The sequence below is a fragment of the Muscardinus avellanarius genome (genome assembly GCF_963383645.1).
Source record: "Muscardinus avellanarius genome assembly, chromosome: 6".
NCBI classification, from domain to species: Eukaryota; Metazoa; Chordata; class Mammalia; order Rodentia; family Gliridae; genus Muscardinus; species Muscardinus avellanarius.
In genome coordinates, this window is record NC_137791.1 from 75,041,804 (window position 1) to 75,059,338 (window position 17,535).

Genomic DNA, 17,535 nt, shown 5'->3' on the forward strand with positions numbered 1-17,535 from the left:
GGAAAAAAAGACTTGATACAGATTCACTGTGAATAAGCCTGGAGATAAAAGGATAACCTCACAGATTCCCACCCAACACACCAAGCTTATGCTTCTGATGAGTTACAAGAAGAACTTTTTTTCCCAAGAAAAAAAGTATAGAGGCCTTAAAAATAATGTTTCTTCCAGATTTTAAAGCAAAATCCTACAGCTTTGTGTAACAAACGGCCTATTTTTATGAATAGAAATTAGCCTTATGCTGTTATAAAGTAAGAATTCTAGGGTGTTGACAGAAAGCACTAGGTAGATGTATTTGGAATGCTGAAGGGCAAATTTGAGTTAACAGAGAAGTCACTGACCCCAGTCTCTGTGGATATAGCCTCATATCCAGCTTTAATTCCTTCCAGAGAAGGTTCTTTGAAAGTTACATGCTAATACAAAAACTGAAGTTGTATTAAAACCACTCCCAAACAAGGCACAGCTAAAAATGTGCTAGGGGAGCGCACACAGATGAGGAATGGGAAAAGAAAGAAATATGGAAGGTGAATTTTAAGATGGAGTAGGACAGTGGCTGCTCTCTATCAGGAGCATCTTCAAAAGAAGACTAGAATAGTCTGACAATCTTAGGAGAAAGAAAAATCAAAACGGCCTGCCTTTTGTGATTCTAGGAACATTTTTCTATTGAGAAACTTATATGTGCTGACTTTAATTTATTGGTTCAAGATTAAAACAACAACACTTGTCAGGTGCAGTGGTATATGTCTGAAATCCCAGGCAATCAAGAGGCTGAGATGGGAGAATCATTTTGGGCTCAGGATTTCAAGGCCAGCCTGGGCAACATAGCTAGGCCCTCATCTCAAAACAACAACCCAAACTCCCCAAACACAACCACTACAATTCTTAGAGAACAAAAAGTAGATTATAGATTACATAGGATCACAGATCTTCCAGAAAGCCTGTTTGCTGTTATTTGTTTTGGTATGGAAATTGAACACAAGGGCATTATACCTCTGAGCTTTACCCCCAGACCTTTTTATTTTTCAAACAGGGTCTCATTACGTTGCTGACAGTCTTGCTAAGTTGCTGAAGCTGTCCTCACACTTGTGATCTTCCTGTCTCAGCCTCCAAAGTCCTAGGATCATAGGTATGCGGCACCATATCAGGCTTTGATGGCCCTTATGTTAATTTCTACTTACCAATACCTATTTCTGTTTCTGTTGTTTCTTTCTTTCTATTCTTTTTGAGATTATTTTTCTGTTACTTTTGTAATATTCTAAAAAGATATCTGACGCCTATATTTTAATCATTTCTTCATTCCCTACTTATGTAAGTATGGTTCTTAATTTTCCCCAATTTGTCATTTAGCTGTCTTTCATGGCTTGAATTATATTTGTGTTATCATTTAAATAATAAATTTTCTAATATTAAAAAAGAAAACCAAGCTGTACCACATGTCCCTTCCAACAAACCTAGCCTAAACCTAAAGGTGGCAAGCAGAGTAAGAATGATTTTTTTTTCCTTTGCTGTAGTTCTGAGTAACATGAACATCAGAAAAAGTTAATGTCACAAGGTGGATGGTTAGACAAGAAAAGACCGATTTGTTTGCAAATAGGTTACTTGGCGTAAGCAGTGGCTATGAGGAAGATGGGAGCACTTGGGAGAGTGGCACTGGAAGGTCTCTCCCATCCTCAGTCCCCTGAGCCCCCACCCTGGGTGAAGGTGGCGGCAGCCCTGCCAGGCTGCAGCTTGTTCTCCACATAGCCGTGCTTGGGGCCCGTGGTGATCTCGTAGACAAGCTGTGGGTCCCCCGTGTCTGGGTCCATGGTCAGCAGTTCCTTCTTAGTGATCAGGTTGGTTGCCTGGAATAGAAACCCATTAAATTTAATTCCTGAGGTGGGAATTAAAGCGGGAACAAGACCCTCTGACTCAGATTTAATTCCGCTCAACAATGATTTACCGAATGCATTTACTACATGGGAAACTGTCAGGACTCGAGATGCTGTGAGGATAGAAAGTGCCCCAGCCTCGGCCCTCCAGGCATTCACACTTTATTGGGAAAGAAAGACTCCTGAGCAAGGTCAATATGGCAAGAGCTATAATGAAGATATAAAAAGAGTGCTAGAGACTTTTGGAAAGAGGGAGAGATTAAATCCATCTGGAGGTGAGCAGCGAGGGATTTGAGGCAGTGGGATTTATTTTGACCTCAAAAGAAGGTTGGAAGGCTGAAAGAATGACAATACAGGAAAGGTAGCTAGCTTATATCTTACAGGAGAAAAATGCAACGCTTAAAATTGAGTACGATACTGCTCAAATACACTGTCTAAACTTTAATTTACTCACTCATCCATTCAACAAAAATTAAATGAGAGCAAAGGTCCAAGGGAAAAAAAAGAGAGCAGTGAACAGTATTAAATATCAGTAGGTTTAGTAAGATAATTGATTTTTTTAAAAATGTGGTTGTTGTCCTGGGGCATCGAACCCAGGGGCATTCCAATAGCTCTATTTTGCTTTTTATTTGGACACAGGGCCTTGCTAAGTTTCTGCGGCTGGCCTCAAGCTTGTGATTCTCCTATCTCAGCCTCCCTAGTACAGGGATTATAGGCATGCACCACCATGCCCAGCCATAAATGACTTTTGAATTCAGCAAAAGAGAGATCATTGGTGACTTAGTAACAGTGACTGCAGTGGGGGAGGCATGGGAGGTAGAAACTCAATTGGAGAGTAATGAGAAAAAAGAATTCTGATTATTGAAGGGAAAAATTAAACAGGGCATTAGAGGAATTTGATGCCCTTATTTCATTTATTTTAAGAGAGAAATAAAACCAGTTCCATGGGAAGCTGCAGCTAGGTTGTTGTAACAGGCATACAACAAACATCATGGAGATGCAAAGCCCACACCCTAGAGGAAATATTGCCCACCCAAGTAAGAGATCAGTTCTGAACTGAAATGCAGAAATGCATGTGTTGGGTGGCATGCATATTTTAGTGCTTAACACGTAGCCAGGTAAAAAATATAGCCTAAGCCAGGCGTGGTGGCACACGCTTGTAATCCCCGCGCTTGGGAGGCGGAGACAGGGGGATCATACAAGTTCAAAGCCAGCTGTGCTGGCGTAAGAGACCCTGTTTCAAAAATATAGAAATAGGTCTGGGAGTGTAGCCTGGAGGTAGAAGGGCTTCCAGGAACCCCAGTACCACCAAAAAAAAAAAAAAAAAAAGAAATATATATATATCCTAAATCTTAAAATAACCAATTTAGGAATGAGGACATGGAGAAAGGAATTTTTAAAGTTGAATTTCCCTAAAAACATTCACCTATATAAATCCTATATAAATGCTGCTTCTTTCCTACTTATGACAAAGACAATGTGAGGTTTTCGAAGTCCAGTCTCTCCCCCAGTCTAGTTAACAGTGCTATAGCGGGCACCTGCCTGCTCAGCTAGACACTATTTCCCAGTCTCCCATGACATGGCTGTGGCCAAGTGAACAATTTCCTTCCAGTAGAAAATGAGTACAAGTGACATGTTCAATTTCTGTGTCACTTGCTTAACTTGAAGTTCCTTGCCCCCATCTCCCTGTTTCCCCCTTTTTGTGGGTTGCAATATTCATGCATTTATGAAGAAATATGGTCATATAGTTGAAAACAACCACCAAGTGATGCCAGAATAAGATAACAGGAATCTGTATCTCTACTTGGTCAGATAAAGCCCTAGACTCAGCACTTACTTCCACCCTGTATGAAGAAGAAGGAAAGAGAGAAAGAAGAAAGAAGGAAAAAAAAGAAAGAAAGAAAGAAAGAAAGAAAGAAAGAAAGAAAGAAAGAAAGAAAGAAAGAAAAAGAAAGGGAGGGAGTAAGAAAGAGAGGAAGGATGGAAGGAAGGAGAGTAGGTGGGTGCAAGGCCCAAAACTTTTACTATTTGATCTAACACATTTTTGGTCTTTCGTATTCAATTATGCACAATCTACTTTTCTTTCAGATTATGACAGCATCAGGTATCCCACACTTAAAATATGATTAATTTTATTAGTGTATTTTAATTATATAGACTACTGGGTTTCATTGTGTCCTAATCATACATGTAGACAACATATTTTGATCATTCCTATTCCTCCTGATGCCCTCCTCCTCCTCCTCCTCCTCCTCCTCCTCCTCCTCCTCCTCCTCCTTCTTCTTCTTCTTCTTCTTCTTCTTCTTCTTCTTCTTCTTCTTCTTCTTCTTCTTCTGCTTCTTCATATCTAATAGTTTCCCTGTTAATTTCATGTTATCCCCCCCACTAGATTCTACATATGAGGGAAACATGATACTTTCTTTCTGAGTCTGACTTACTTCACTAAACATTATAATCTCCAGCTCCACCCATTTTCCTATCAAGGACACGATTTTGTTCTTCTTTCTGGCTGAAATATGCTCCATTGTGAAATTATGCCAACTCTTAGCCAAACCTACACAATCTTTACCATCAAAGAATCCTAACCATACTCAGAGTTCACCTATCTTAGCAAAATCAGCTCACCTAGAGAGCAGTAATCATAGGAGTTGAACTTAAGTTCCCCATGTAAGTTATTGTCATAAATTAGGACTTAGCTTCCATTGAGAAGCGTGGAGGTTGCAGATGGGACAGGCCTTACCTTGCCATCCATATACTCCAGCCACTGGAGCCCCAGGTTGGTGACAATTCTAGGGGTGCCATCGTCTACCGGGAGGATGTCCACTTGGAACTGCTGAGGTGCGGCTGTCATTATCTGCAGGGGAGGCCAGAAGAGCAACTAGTCATTCACAGACACCTGGAGTATGCCAGCCCCAGGGCCTACGAAGCTGGGACCCGGGAACCTATGAACACTCCAGAGATGGGGAAGGGGAAATCAGGGCCTCCTGGAATCTCATCTGCTAGGGAAGTTGGTTTGCACATTCCTATACCTTCTTTGTTTATGGTGTTGGAGTTGAAACCTAGGACCTTGAAGACGCAGGCTCCAGACTGGGGCTTCACCCAGGAGCCATGGCCCAGCCCCAGGACCACTTTAGTTGAGGTCAACCTTTTGCTACGACAAGACACAGAGTATTTTCCTTTTGGTGGAAAATTCCATGCCAAAATTCTCATCATTTAAATGTTAATATCAAAATATCTAGGTGGATTCATGTCCTACATGAAAAGAGGTTTCCATGGGAAAAGATTTTTTTTCCTTCCCTGTTTCTGTTTTTGTTTTTATTCTTGCTTTTGTTGAGAAAAAAAAATATCTCAATGAGGAAGGAACAGAAGAAATCAAGAATAAAAGCACTTGGGGAATAATGAAAGAAAGTTTAGTTTGTGAACACACACACACAGCACACACATGAGTCAGATCCAGCACCTGACTGTTTCTAGGGGTTAAGACAAGACAGAACTCAGGACTTCAAGATTTTGGATTTTTATTCTCTTAGGGTCCCCTTCTCAATCATTTCCATTTTTAAAATAGCAAATCCCTCCCAAGACCTATAAGCTATAACCTTTTATGTTTATAAGAGGGGCAGCCCTCTTGCTGATACATCCAGAAATCTTTTTTCTCTTTTGAAAGTCAAACTAACTGGGGAGCAGCTACAGTGGGAGAGAAAAGACAAAAAATGACAGCTTGGCAGGTAGTGTCACAGTACAGTCCCCCAAGAGCCACCACGGATGCACCAATCAGCCAACAATGACCTTCCCTTGCCTCCTAAAGGACACAGCAGAAACTTTCTTCCAGGAAAACAGTCATCCATCATCAGTAGGAAGAGAACTCTGGGGGCTGAAAGAGGCCGAGCAGGGAGCAGCAGGGAGAGCCCAGCAGCAGCAGACACAGGCCTGGGAAGGAGGGCTGCTGCCCCAGCCCACCTTTCACCAGGGTGCAGCCCTCCTGGAGGATATTCACAGTACTGCAGGAGACTGGCTACTGAATGAGGAAAAATGATGGGGAAGGTGGTAGAGAGGAATCTTTCTTCTGGACTCCTGTACATCAGGAAGGAGTACTTCTTATAGGAAGGAAAAGTTGGCAATTATGTGACTTCAAGAGAAAAGCATCTTATTGGTTACACTAGATGGTTCCAAAACCATGATAATGATGATGACTACAGTTACAGATTACCTGATGTTTCTTGTGTGTCAGGCACAGGGCAAAGTGCTTTATGTACACTAGGAGAGTAGGCACAGATAGGGGAGCTAAGACTTAGAAAGTTTAAATGATTTGTGAAGATGCTTAGCTTCTAAGTGCAAGGCCAGGATTTATTTTTATTTTTAATTTAATATATTTTTTGTTGTTGTACTGGAGATTGAACCCAGAGGAATTCTACCTCCAAGCTATATACCTTCAGCCCTATTTTATTTTTTTATTTGAAAATAAGGTCTCACTAAGTTGCTGCAAGCTTCACTAAATTGCTGAAGCTGGCTCTGAACCTATGATCTGCCTGTCACAGCCTCCTAAGTACTGTGATTACAGGTGCGCACTGCCATGCCAGGCTCAAAGCCAGAATTTAAATCAGTATCTCTTAGACACAAAAGCTATGCTCTTAACCACTGTACATCCATCCATCCCTCCCTCCTTCCTTTTTATTATTTATTTGTTTTCAGTAGTACTAGGGATTGAATCAGGAGAATTCTAATCTCCGAGCTATACCCCAGCCCTATTTCATTTTTTTTTTTAAATTTTGAAATAGGGTCTCACTAAGGTTCAGGGTGTGCTGGCCTTGAACCTGTGATCTTCCTGTCTCAGAATCACCGTTATTTCTCAAAGACTGAAAATCTCTGGTTGGAAGAGGGGGTAAAGTCTTAATCCAAAAAAAGAAACAATCTAGAGCCACATATATTATTGAAAAAGTAGATGAAAGAAAAACTCAAGGGGTAAGGGTACACAAAAAAGGAGAAGTAGTAATAATAACAATAATTACTTTTTATTAAGTGTTCATTATTTAGCAACAGGGTTAAGTACTTTATGAGGGTTGTGCTCTTTTGATTCTTAAAACTATTTGAAGTTGGTAATTACTACCATGCCTATTTTACAGATGAAAAATCAAGGCTTAGAGAAGTTAAGTAACTTGCCCAAGGCTAATATGCTAACAAATTAACGCAGAAGGAAAACAATGCTCTGAAAAGCCATGTTCTGCCCCTGGCTCTCACCGCCAGCCCTCCTCCCCATGATCTCTGCCCCTCACCTCTTTCCCTCCTTCCTCAATGATGAAGAAGGGGTTCGTCCCATCAGAAACAGTGAAGGAGAACCAGTCTTTGAGGGAGTTGCTGCCGTCATGGCTGTAGCTGATTCTGTTCTGATAGATGTCTTCCATGGTGAAGATGGAGGTGAGGTGGAAATTCTGGCCCCTGGTGGTCTTCTCGATGGTGCCGTGGCGCGGGGGCTGCACCACGGTGAAAGTGACCACGTCCGCCTGTCCAGGAGGGAGAGCAGGAGAAGTTCACAGTAGAAACCATATGAGTGAGTGGTAGCCGACAGCTGCTCAAGCTAGCAAATCCTAAGGATGTTTATCAGTAAGCGCTGCATTGTTTATAGATATGAAAAAAAGCTAAAGAAACCATTATGTATACTACAAATGACTTTTTTTCTGGTACCTTCAGTTATAACACTAAATATTTAAATTCATTCTCTTCGGATTATCTGAGGAAGCCTGAATTTTTTCTTTTCTCTCTCTCTTTCCTCTTTTCATACTGGGGATTGAATCCAAGGGCATTTTACCTCCAAGCTACACTCTCAGCCCTTTCGACATTTTTTATTGTAAAACAGGGTCATGCTAAGTTGCTGAGTATCTCACTAAATTGCTGAGGTTAGCCTCAAACCTGCGACACTTCCATCTCATACAGCCTGAATTATTAACCTCTACCAAGCTGACAAAAAATTATCCCAACCATTCATTTCTTTCCTATTCATTTTCCTCACTCTCTCAAGTCTTTTATATACAGTATCCCATAGGCTTCATAACAGAATCTAATATCTCATTTACAGTTGCCTCTTCTAAGGTGACACACAGAAGGAAAAAGGGAGAGGCATAAAACCTGGCTCAAGGCGTTCTACCCACCAATGTAGAGGAAGATGCAAAGGCCTGACCTGGACCAACAAGCCTGGCGACTTGTGCTCAGGGTCCCTCCCTCAGTTCACTCTTCCCTTCTGCTGGTTCTTTGGGTCCTAGCCTCTTGGCCTCTGGCCACCTTTGTTGCAGCTATTCTTGGGATCTAAGTTCATTTGACCACAGTGCATCTGCGCTTGTGGCTCCTCTGCCTGGAGAGTGATTTTTCCCAGACAGATTATCATAATAATAATCTGATAATATTGCTCTTAATATTTCAGTTTATCCATGTGCAGTGACGCATGCTTGTAATCCCCGTGCTTGGGAGGCTGAGACAGGAGGATCGCACAGGTTTGAAGCCAGACTCAGCTATTTAGTGAGGCACTAGGCAAATTAGTGAGACCCTGTTTCCAAATAAAATATAAAATAGGTCTGGGAGTAGAGCCAGGAGGTAGAAAGCCTCTGGGTTCCAACCCCAGTACCACACACACACACATACAAATTTCAGTTCAAATATGAGCTTCTCAGAGAGGCCTTCCCATTCTAAAACAGCACACCTGCAATCTCTATCTCCATTCCCTAACTTTTTTATGTTTTTCTTTGTAACACTTATCATATATGATGTGACCTGTTCTTTACTGTCTTCCTCCCAACTAAACACTGTAAATTCCTGAAGCTTAGAGCTTTGTTTTGTACACATCTCTGCCTTCAGTATCTAGAACAGAGCCTAGGGCCAGAAGGTGATAGATATTTGATGAAAGAATGAATGACTGCAACCGGTCTGAAGAAAGATATGCAGAGATATAGTTGACAAGCAAGTAGAGGGCTTCTTTTGGAGCTAATTCCTGTCTGAGGTTAGATACTTGAATCTGGGAGTATAATGATAATAAAAGCGTCATCTTCACATGTGCATGCCCTGTTTCACTCTCCAAAGCTGAGACTCTGAGGATGCTCAAATTGTGATTATTAGTTGCCATCAGAAAATTCTGGATCAAAGGGGTGAAATGAAGGGAAAGGTGTATAGGTGCAGAAAATCCCTGTTCACTTTAATAGGAAATAATAAAATGTCATCCACTTGATTTTTGGTGAATCATAATAAAAACCCAGTATGTGACTGGATAGGGTGGTGCACGCTTGTCATCCTAGTACATGGGAGGATGAGATGAGAGAATTGCAGGTTCAAGCCAGCTTCAGCAACTTAGTGAGGCCCTCCGCAACTAAGTGAGATTCTATTTCAAAATAAAAAATAAAATAGGCTGAGAGTGTGGCTCAGAGATAGAATGTCCCTGAGTTCTACCCCAATACAAAATAAAAAAAAAAATAAAAAAAAAACAAAACAAAAACCCACCAAATCCAAAATATCCGGCATGTTAGGAGGATTGCTACATGTAATCAGGGGAGTGACTGAATGTATTTAGGATTTTAGGAAGGGTTTAGAAACAGTTTGATTATAAATGCATCAGTTACTCTTTTCCAGAAGGCCATGGTGTCTTTCTTCTCTTTCCCCATTTTTAAGGATGTCTGCATCTGCACCACTGTGTCCCACCCTCAGAATGCATCCCCCAAGATCTGTCCCTTTGCCAGAGAGCCTAGGGGAGCACCCTTACACCCTTACCTCTGTGTCTGCATCCACCGCCTTAAGCTCAAACTCCGTGATGGTCTTCCTCACGCCCTCCTGCACCCGCATGCCCCGGTTCTGCACAACGGGCAGCGAATCATCCACAGGGTGAATAGCGATGTGGAAAGTCTGAGTCACCTAGGATGACAAGAAAGTACAGGTGGCACACCTGCCCCTGGACACCCCCCCCTCCAACCAGGTAGAAGGGAGATGCTGCCTAACCAGGAGCTGGCAAGAGCCCGGGAGACTGTCAGAGGCTGCCTCCATTTCTAGGCAGAGAGTGGAGAAAATGTGTGCTCTCTGCCTACTGCATTCAAAGGCGACAGCGAGGAATCGATACCCACTGGAGGATGGACACGGCCCCCACTCACCTCACTGGTCCCATCAGACAGCACAAAGCTGAAGGCATCCGAATGCTTCTCTGCCTCACTGGAGTGGACGTATTGAACGTTTCGGGAAGTCAGGTCTGCTTGAGTAAAGGAACCAATCTGGGTACCTTAGTGAAAGGGGGAGAGGGAAACAGAAAGGATGTCAACATGCTGGCCTGACCTCTGTCCAGGGAAATGTCAAGTCCTCTGGATTTTCCCCTAGCACTTATGCTTGGCCCTCAAAGACCTTGTGCTGTTTGTAGATTTATTTACTTTTTTTTTTCTTTTACAATAGCATATGTTCTGTGGGAACTCGCATTGACTTTATTATTGCAGCATGGACCGTGGGCCAGACAACAGCCGGTGTGGAAGAAATGTTGCTCTCTTTTCTCTTGGGGTCTATGAAAGGCAGAGGTGTCGCCTTCGTGTCCAAACCCCTCTCTCTGAAGTTTATAGTCCCCTAGAGTCCTTCTGAAAATCTGCCCTAGTTTTTAGTATTGTGTGAAAATTTAGCTTTTGAGTGCTGCAGTTCTAAGACCTGGCTACACATGGCCTTGTTCTGTGATTGCGAGCCATTCCTGGCTCTGTAATTTCACTGGACATCTTTTAAGGTCTGTTTCACCTCTCAGGACTATAATCTTACTTTCTCATATATGATTTTGGTCAGCCAGGAAGTAGCAAAGCTTAATACATGACCGTGGGGCTTGAATAATTGTTCTGTATCAAATTGAAAATGGCCTAGAAAAGCTGTATTATTCAATAGCATGGTATAGAAAATAAATTATGTTCAATTTTTTTACACTTTCATTTTAAAAGTTAAAAAAAAAACAAAGCAGTTTGAAATCATGATTAGGCATCCTGCAGATGCACACCATTTCCTTTTTTTTTTTTTTTAAAGGTCTAAGAACATTTAACAAACCAGCTCAAATTCCTGGTTTCCATCTCAAAGCTATGAAGGCTCACACTCTGGTACCAGTCAAGACTGAAACAGAATCACATCTTTTAGTCCCTTAGCGTAGACTTTTTTTTTTTCTGATCTTGGGCATTGGGAAATTAATCCATTTAATCTAGTCCTTTACTTTGTCCTTGAGATTCATTTGCTGCTTCCTGAGGTTTATGATCTTTTTTCATGATTAAGCTCAGCAAAATCATTTGGCTTTGCTCTAAAAAATAACAGACTCTACTTTGATTATTGTATATTTAAATGTAGTACCAGTATCACTGCTTTATCTTTAAGAAGAAAAAAAATCCACCCACACGGCTTATATCTGCATCTCTCTTTATCATCTGAAATTTGTCACCCAGATACAATCGCCTTCTGAATATTGGGGCATTAATTTTCTGATGAGGCTTTTATATTTCTGTGCTTGCTACATCAGCTCTTGACGGGCAAGACATGCAGCCCCTTGTCTTACAGCTTTGTCTTGTGGCTCTGGACAGAAATCTATACCATTATTTAAAAATTTAATAACTTCAGACTGGCTGCACTGAGAAATCTAAATCTCTTCTCTCTACTGTGAATCCATCCTTACAGTTCATGAGAAAGACCTGTCTGGATTCTTATAATCAACCAGTCACCTAGTTCATGGTTCCCTTTATGAGAGTCTGAAAGTGATTATGACTGATTAAGATTTTGCCTTCCTCTTGGGAAGGATTGATCATTTTTCTCTTCTTAATATTCTCTATTTGAAATAAAACTGACATAAAATAAATTGCACAAATTTAAAGCACACAATTTCATAACCTTTGGCAGTCTCACAAAACCACCTTGATCAAAATAGTAAACATATCTACCACTCCTAAAGTTTTCAATTGATACTTTATAATCTTTCCAGCCTTCCATTCTTTATCCCCTACCGCACCCCAAAGAAACCCATGATTTTTTTCTATCACTAGAGGTCCACTGACATTTTATCTACTGTTTAAAAAATTAATAGAATCATACAGTAGATATTATTATGTGTGTGGTTTCTTTCACTTAGCATCGTTTCAGCATGTATTAGCAGTTCTTTCCTTGTTAATGCTGAGTAGCATTCCTTTGTGAACCTATATCATAATTTGTTTATTCATTCGTGTGTTGGATTAGGATTACTTCTAGTTTGGAGCTATTACAAATAAAGCTGCTATAATTATTTGTGTAGAGGTCTATGTATGGACATAAGTATGCATTCTTCCTGGGTAAACCTCTAGGAGTGAAATAGCTGGAATATGTTAGGTATATGTTTAAATATTTTTTTTTAGGAAATTGTTAAGATGTTTTTCCAAAGTATATTTTCACTAGTAGTATACAAGAGCTTTAGGCTTGGTCTTAGCTGTGATTTCCCAATTCAATCACATTTTAGTAGTACTTTCCCAGTTCAATTCAGCACCTGCCATGGATAGCCTACTATTTCAGTTTGCTTATATATGGTAAATTCTATCTTTCAACAACTCTGGGAGGTCAGGGTAGGCATATCACCTCCATTTTTAATAGATACAACACAGTAAGAGATTACTTATGTAATTAAGGAGTTATGTGACCTAGCCAAAGTCACAGATAATAAAAGGGCAATGCTGGGATTGGAATCCAAAATGGTCTAATTTCAAAGTTTATGTCCTCTAGGAATGCTTTGTGCGTGGGGGGGGGGTGGGTACTAGAGATTGAGCCCAGGTGCATTCTACCCCTGAGCTACATCCCTAGCCCTATTTTATTTTATTTTAAACAGGGTCTTGCTAGGTTGATGAGAAGATTCTCATTTGCTACTTGCTGAGGCTATCCTTGAACCCGGGATTGTCCTGTCTCAGCCTCCCAAGTACTGGGATTACAAGTGTGTACCACCATGCCCAGCTTAGGAGTGCTTTTATTTATCTATTTATTTTAATGTCTAAAAAATTTTATTAGGCCCACTGTTGGAGTTTTAGTTGTTACATTGGAAGAGGAGTGATAAATGCATTCTTTCATCATTTATTTGAGAGAATACAAAAGGTTTTTATAGATTTACTATTTCTAATTTCAAAGAAATATCTTAAGTATTTTACATAGGAATTCAAATTATATTTTAACTCCTTTCTTGTGTGGGAGGGATTATTATGCAGATAGCTTGCATTGTACTGAAGAAAACATACTGAGAACCAAAAAAAAAAAAATGTTATACAGATTCTACTACTGCTGGCTATGAAGTTTCCTTATCTACAAAACAGAGTTATTAATTTCTCATGTTTATCTCACAGATTTGTCCAAGGAGTGCTTTTATAAAGATGAAAGTCATCTAGACAAGGGGCGTCTTGGATTTTACTCTTATTCTTTAGCTTCTTTATTTTTCAATACAAAGCAATACATACCTATTAAAAATGGGAAAACACATAAAAATCACTCCTACACCTACCACTGACATGGCATCATTATCATACTTTTTAATTGCTCCTTCTAAAGTGCTTTATTGTCGATAGCTTCTTTCTTGTGGGAACTATTGATTTTTCTGGGGCTTATGTTATTTAAGTGATACCTACAGGCATTCGTCTGAGAGATCAAGCTGCCCAGAACACAAGCTTGAAGAGGACGTGGCTGTTCCTTGTTTCTTCACTCATGGGCATCTGGAACGGTACCTCCTACACAGCAGAGGCCCAAGCTGCATGTGCTGGGTATATTTATTTCATCTGCTACAATCTATATCTCAGGGGTTCTAGGGAGTGTTGATCTTCAGTCTCTATACACTTTATAGTTTCAAAAATTTAACTTCTGCTAACTGGGTATTAGAAGATATCCGCTACTCACTTGCCATCAAGATGGTGTTTCTAACATATTTCCCTATGGCTATCCCAGCAGGAAGTTGTTTGAAATACTTGAAGGCTTTAGTCCCATTGGAGGTGTTTTTGGTCACAGACCTGCTGGCTAAACTATGTATCCGGCAGCATTGCGGAGACCCACATGAACCCTGTCAGTTTTCCCAATTCCTCTAGAAGCTCAGTCTAGGTTGAGGCAGAGTTGTGGGGACAAAGTGTCTCTGCAGAAATTGCCTTTTTAACAGGATTCTGGGGCCACTTTGGTCCGTCCGCTTTCAGCACCCTGGTGGGAGACTCTCAGCTTTCTTGCTTCATATTTTCTCCAAAGCCTCTTGCTATGGGTTGAACTGTGCTTTGCTGTTATCCCAAATTTACATGCTGAAGTCCCAACTTGCAGTGTCCCCAAATGTGACCTTATTTGGTCACTCTAGACATAGACAGTATGGGGTCATTAGGTGGGCCCTAATTCAGTATGGCTGATGTCATAAAGCAGAGATATTTGAGTTGAGCATGGTGGTACACACTTGTGATCTTACTACTTGGGAAACTGAGCCAGGAAGATCACGGATTCAAAGCCAACCTCAGCAACCCTGTTTCCAAGTGAAAAATAAAATAGGGCTGGAGGTGTAGCTCAGAGGTAGAACCTCCCCTGGGTTCAACCCCCAGCACTACACACACACACACACACACACACACACACACACACACGTGAAGGTAGCCCTCTGTGAGACAAGGAAAGGCCTGATCACATCCTTCATCTACAGCTTTTACAACGAGCCAACCCTGCCAGTGCCCATACCTTGGTACCCAGATTCTGGCTTCCAAAACTTTGAGAAAATGAGTATGTGTGATAACAACCAAATATAAACTAATACAGTGCTGTCAAAAGACACTCCTGTCCAAGTTCCATCCCTCAGAGACCTTTATTTATGGGTCTGGGTGGGGCCTGGGTATCATCATTTTAAAATGTATCCTCAGTGGTTGCAATTTTGGCAAAAGAGTTGAGAGAACAATCAGGACACCTGCTTGGGCTTCTTTCGTTCTCTTTCTTTTCAAATACGTTCCTTTTGCTCTACATGAGTCACATAAGCTACAGCAAGTCATGTAACACAGATCCTTGTCTTATTTTATCTTATTCTATTCTTTGACATCTCTAAAGCTATAACAGTATAGCCACCTCAGAGGTAGCAGATAAAATGATAGATGATAACAAGGTTGGGTATTGGATCATATATGATCTGAGCAGTGGTGGTTATGTCTGAAGCCACGTAAATTCTATGCTATTTTTAATAAGGGTAATTGAGTGGGCATATTAATAAGAGAACTAGTTGTATCTGGTAAACAAAGATAAAGCTTCACATGACTAGTTAGCCTCTAGATGAGAGGAGCTCTCTATTGCAATTTTACTATATGAAGCTATCATGCACAGACTAGTCTCTATAAAAATATACAACTAGTGAGGGATCTTAATGATCTAGCCCTGCACACACAACTGAGAGTTTACTGTGCCCTTCAGCTCACACATCCTAAGAGGTGGGGTGATCTGATTCACCATGGTGGCCACGTCAGGGCCGACAGCATCTCCCCTCTTTGACCTCTCTCCTTCTAACTGTGCATCCCTCCGTTACGATGTTGTCTGGCTCAGGATGCTGTCACTCCATCCTGAAATCTGGTTAAGATGATATTACAGTTTCTGGGCAAAATGCCCACTTCCCTCAAGGACTTGCAGAAGTGAACTTAAGAGGCCAAGAGCCATGTTAATGAACTGAGGCAGGGGAAGGGAAGAGAGGCACGTGTGAAGGCAGTCCACCTTTTTAGGAACTTTAATTTAGCTCCTTCAGGAAGTGAGGACTTGGCAGCAAGCACAAGATAGAAGGTGGAAAAGTTGTGGGCAGCACCTCGAGAAGTTAACTCTTCATGGGGAATGAGTCCCTGTGAGGACCTGAGGACTTCAGACTTCCAGGCTCCTCCTTGACGGTGCTCATGTTCCTCTGGTGATTAGTAAGCTGGCGACAAAAGGACTTTCAACTCATCAAGGGTAGAACCATCCATTTGCCTGATTTTAAGATGTAAGAGCAAAATAGTTTCTTAAGGTGAACATGGAGCGCTCAGACTGGTGGGGAAGTCCACAGGAGTTCATTCCAAGTTCCCAGAAAGTAGAAAAATACACCTTCTAACCTATGATCCCCAGGCTGAACAAAGCTGTGCATCACAAATAGCACTTTCTTTCAACCCAAATCATGAAGCTGCAGTGGCTCACAGGAGGGAAGACCTTCCTTTGGTGTCTTCTGTTGCTTTGCTCTCATGGTTTAGGAGGAAACTGTGCCCTTTGCTGAGCATCATGATGCCCTCACCTGAGGCTTGAGTTTGGCTCCCAGTGGCCTCAGCAGGGAAAGGAAACCCGCTGGGGTACCCGATTTATTGTTTTAAGAAGGATACCCCTGGTTGCCCATCATTATTGGGCCTTGAACATCTCCCTAAATGTCTTTAGGAACTTTGACAGATCACTCAGGGATTTTTCTAGGACTGGCCAAAAAGCCATTATGTCAGTTCTTTAGCCTTCCAGGAAGGCGTGTTGTACTGGCAAGGGGAGGCCAGAAGGAGGCAGTCCTCCTTGAAGTATTCTGGAAACAAAGCTGGCTAACTCTTCCAGAAACACTTTGGGTGGGATTAGCTGTTGAGATCTATGTGGTTATTGTCTAATGGAGTTGTGCTGATATAACATGCTTCATTGGGAATAAAATTAAAGTCAAGACACGAATTCAGATTTTGGATTACATGCTATAGTCTACAGCTTCTAATAGCACTATTGGCCTTTCAGGAAGAACAATTATTTGGCTCAGGACTTAACCTGTTCATTGCAGGATATTTAATACTCCTATCTCTGTCCTCTAGATTCTTGCATAGCCAAGACTACCCCAGTCCCCAGCTGAGTCCATGTGACAACTTTTGTATCCTAGAGGTGATCACCATGTGATCTATGTCTCTTGAAAACCAGTACTATGCTCTGCTCCAATACTGCTTTGAAATATACGAGTGTTGGCTATTAGATGAATAATCAGATGCCCAGTTAGAGGCTATATCTGTCAGCCACTCCCAGCTTTGTGACTGTGATCACACCAAAGTGTCATGTGCTCCTCTAGTAATGTTCCTTAAAGAGAAATAGCTATAGGTTCTCCTGACATTTTGTCTCTTCCCGCTGGCAGGAGGATGAAAATTACTGTAGTCACTTATAGCCTGAAATGGAAGCCTTATCTTGCCTCTGGGTCACCTGCCTCTAGATAACTCTGTTAACCCAAATACATTTCTCATTTAGGCCAGTGTATTTGGGGTTTCTTTGTTCTGGTAGCTTAGCTTTTCTCTTAGTGACTATTACTCCTTATTCTAATTTCCTAAGAAAAAGAACATCTTTAGGGTCTAGAGTGGGGAAGAGAAGCTGGCTGTGTGGGTGTGCCCCCCCCCCCCCCCGTCCCCAACCTTGAAAGGCAGCACAAACCAGCACTAGATTTCCAGGCCAGCCTGTCGTCAGTGCTGCAAGGCTCAGAACTATCTTCTGCACAGTTCCGATAGGCTCCCTACAGATCCTCAGGGGAAGAAGGATTTCCACATTTTTCTCTCTAAGGAGGACAACCAATTATGGTCAGCTGACTGAGAAAGACTGTACAAGGCTAAGTCCATTTCACAGTGATCATCAGAAGGCTGTCTGCCCACACTGGTGACTAATGCTATTCCAGGAGGTATCTGTCCCCAAATTACCCAGGACCTGTCCTGAGGACACTGGCCTAGAAGTT

The 17,535-nt window shown here is 41.5% G+C and overlaps 1 protein-coding gene across 1 annotated transcript in view; it reads right to left on the reverse strand.

Moving 5' to 3' along the window:
- FRAS1 (Fraser extracellular matrix complex subunit 1) overlaps positions 1 to 17,535 on the reverse strand; it is a gene marked incomplete at its 3' end in the record, with an annotated part of 480,497 nt that overhangs the window by 58,479 nt on the left and 404,483 nt on the right. Inside the window, exons 48-52 of the mRNA XM_080697854.1 lie at positions 9,986 to 10,102; positions 9,612 to 9,752; positions 7,136 to 7,363; positions 4,606 to 4,719; positions 1,688 to 1,838 (exon numbers count right to left, since the gene is read on the reverse strand). Of these exons, the coding sequence (XP_080553980.1) occupies positions 1,688 to 1,838; positions 4,606 to 4,719; positions 7,136 to 7,363; positions 9,612 to 9,752; positions 9,986 to 10,102 (751 nt within the window). The remainder of the gene's footprint in view (positions 1 to 1,687; positions 1,839 to 4,605; positions 4,720 to 7,135; positions 7,364 to 9,611; positions 9,753 to 9,985; positions 10,103 to 17,535) is intronic.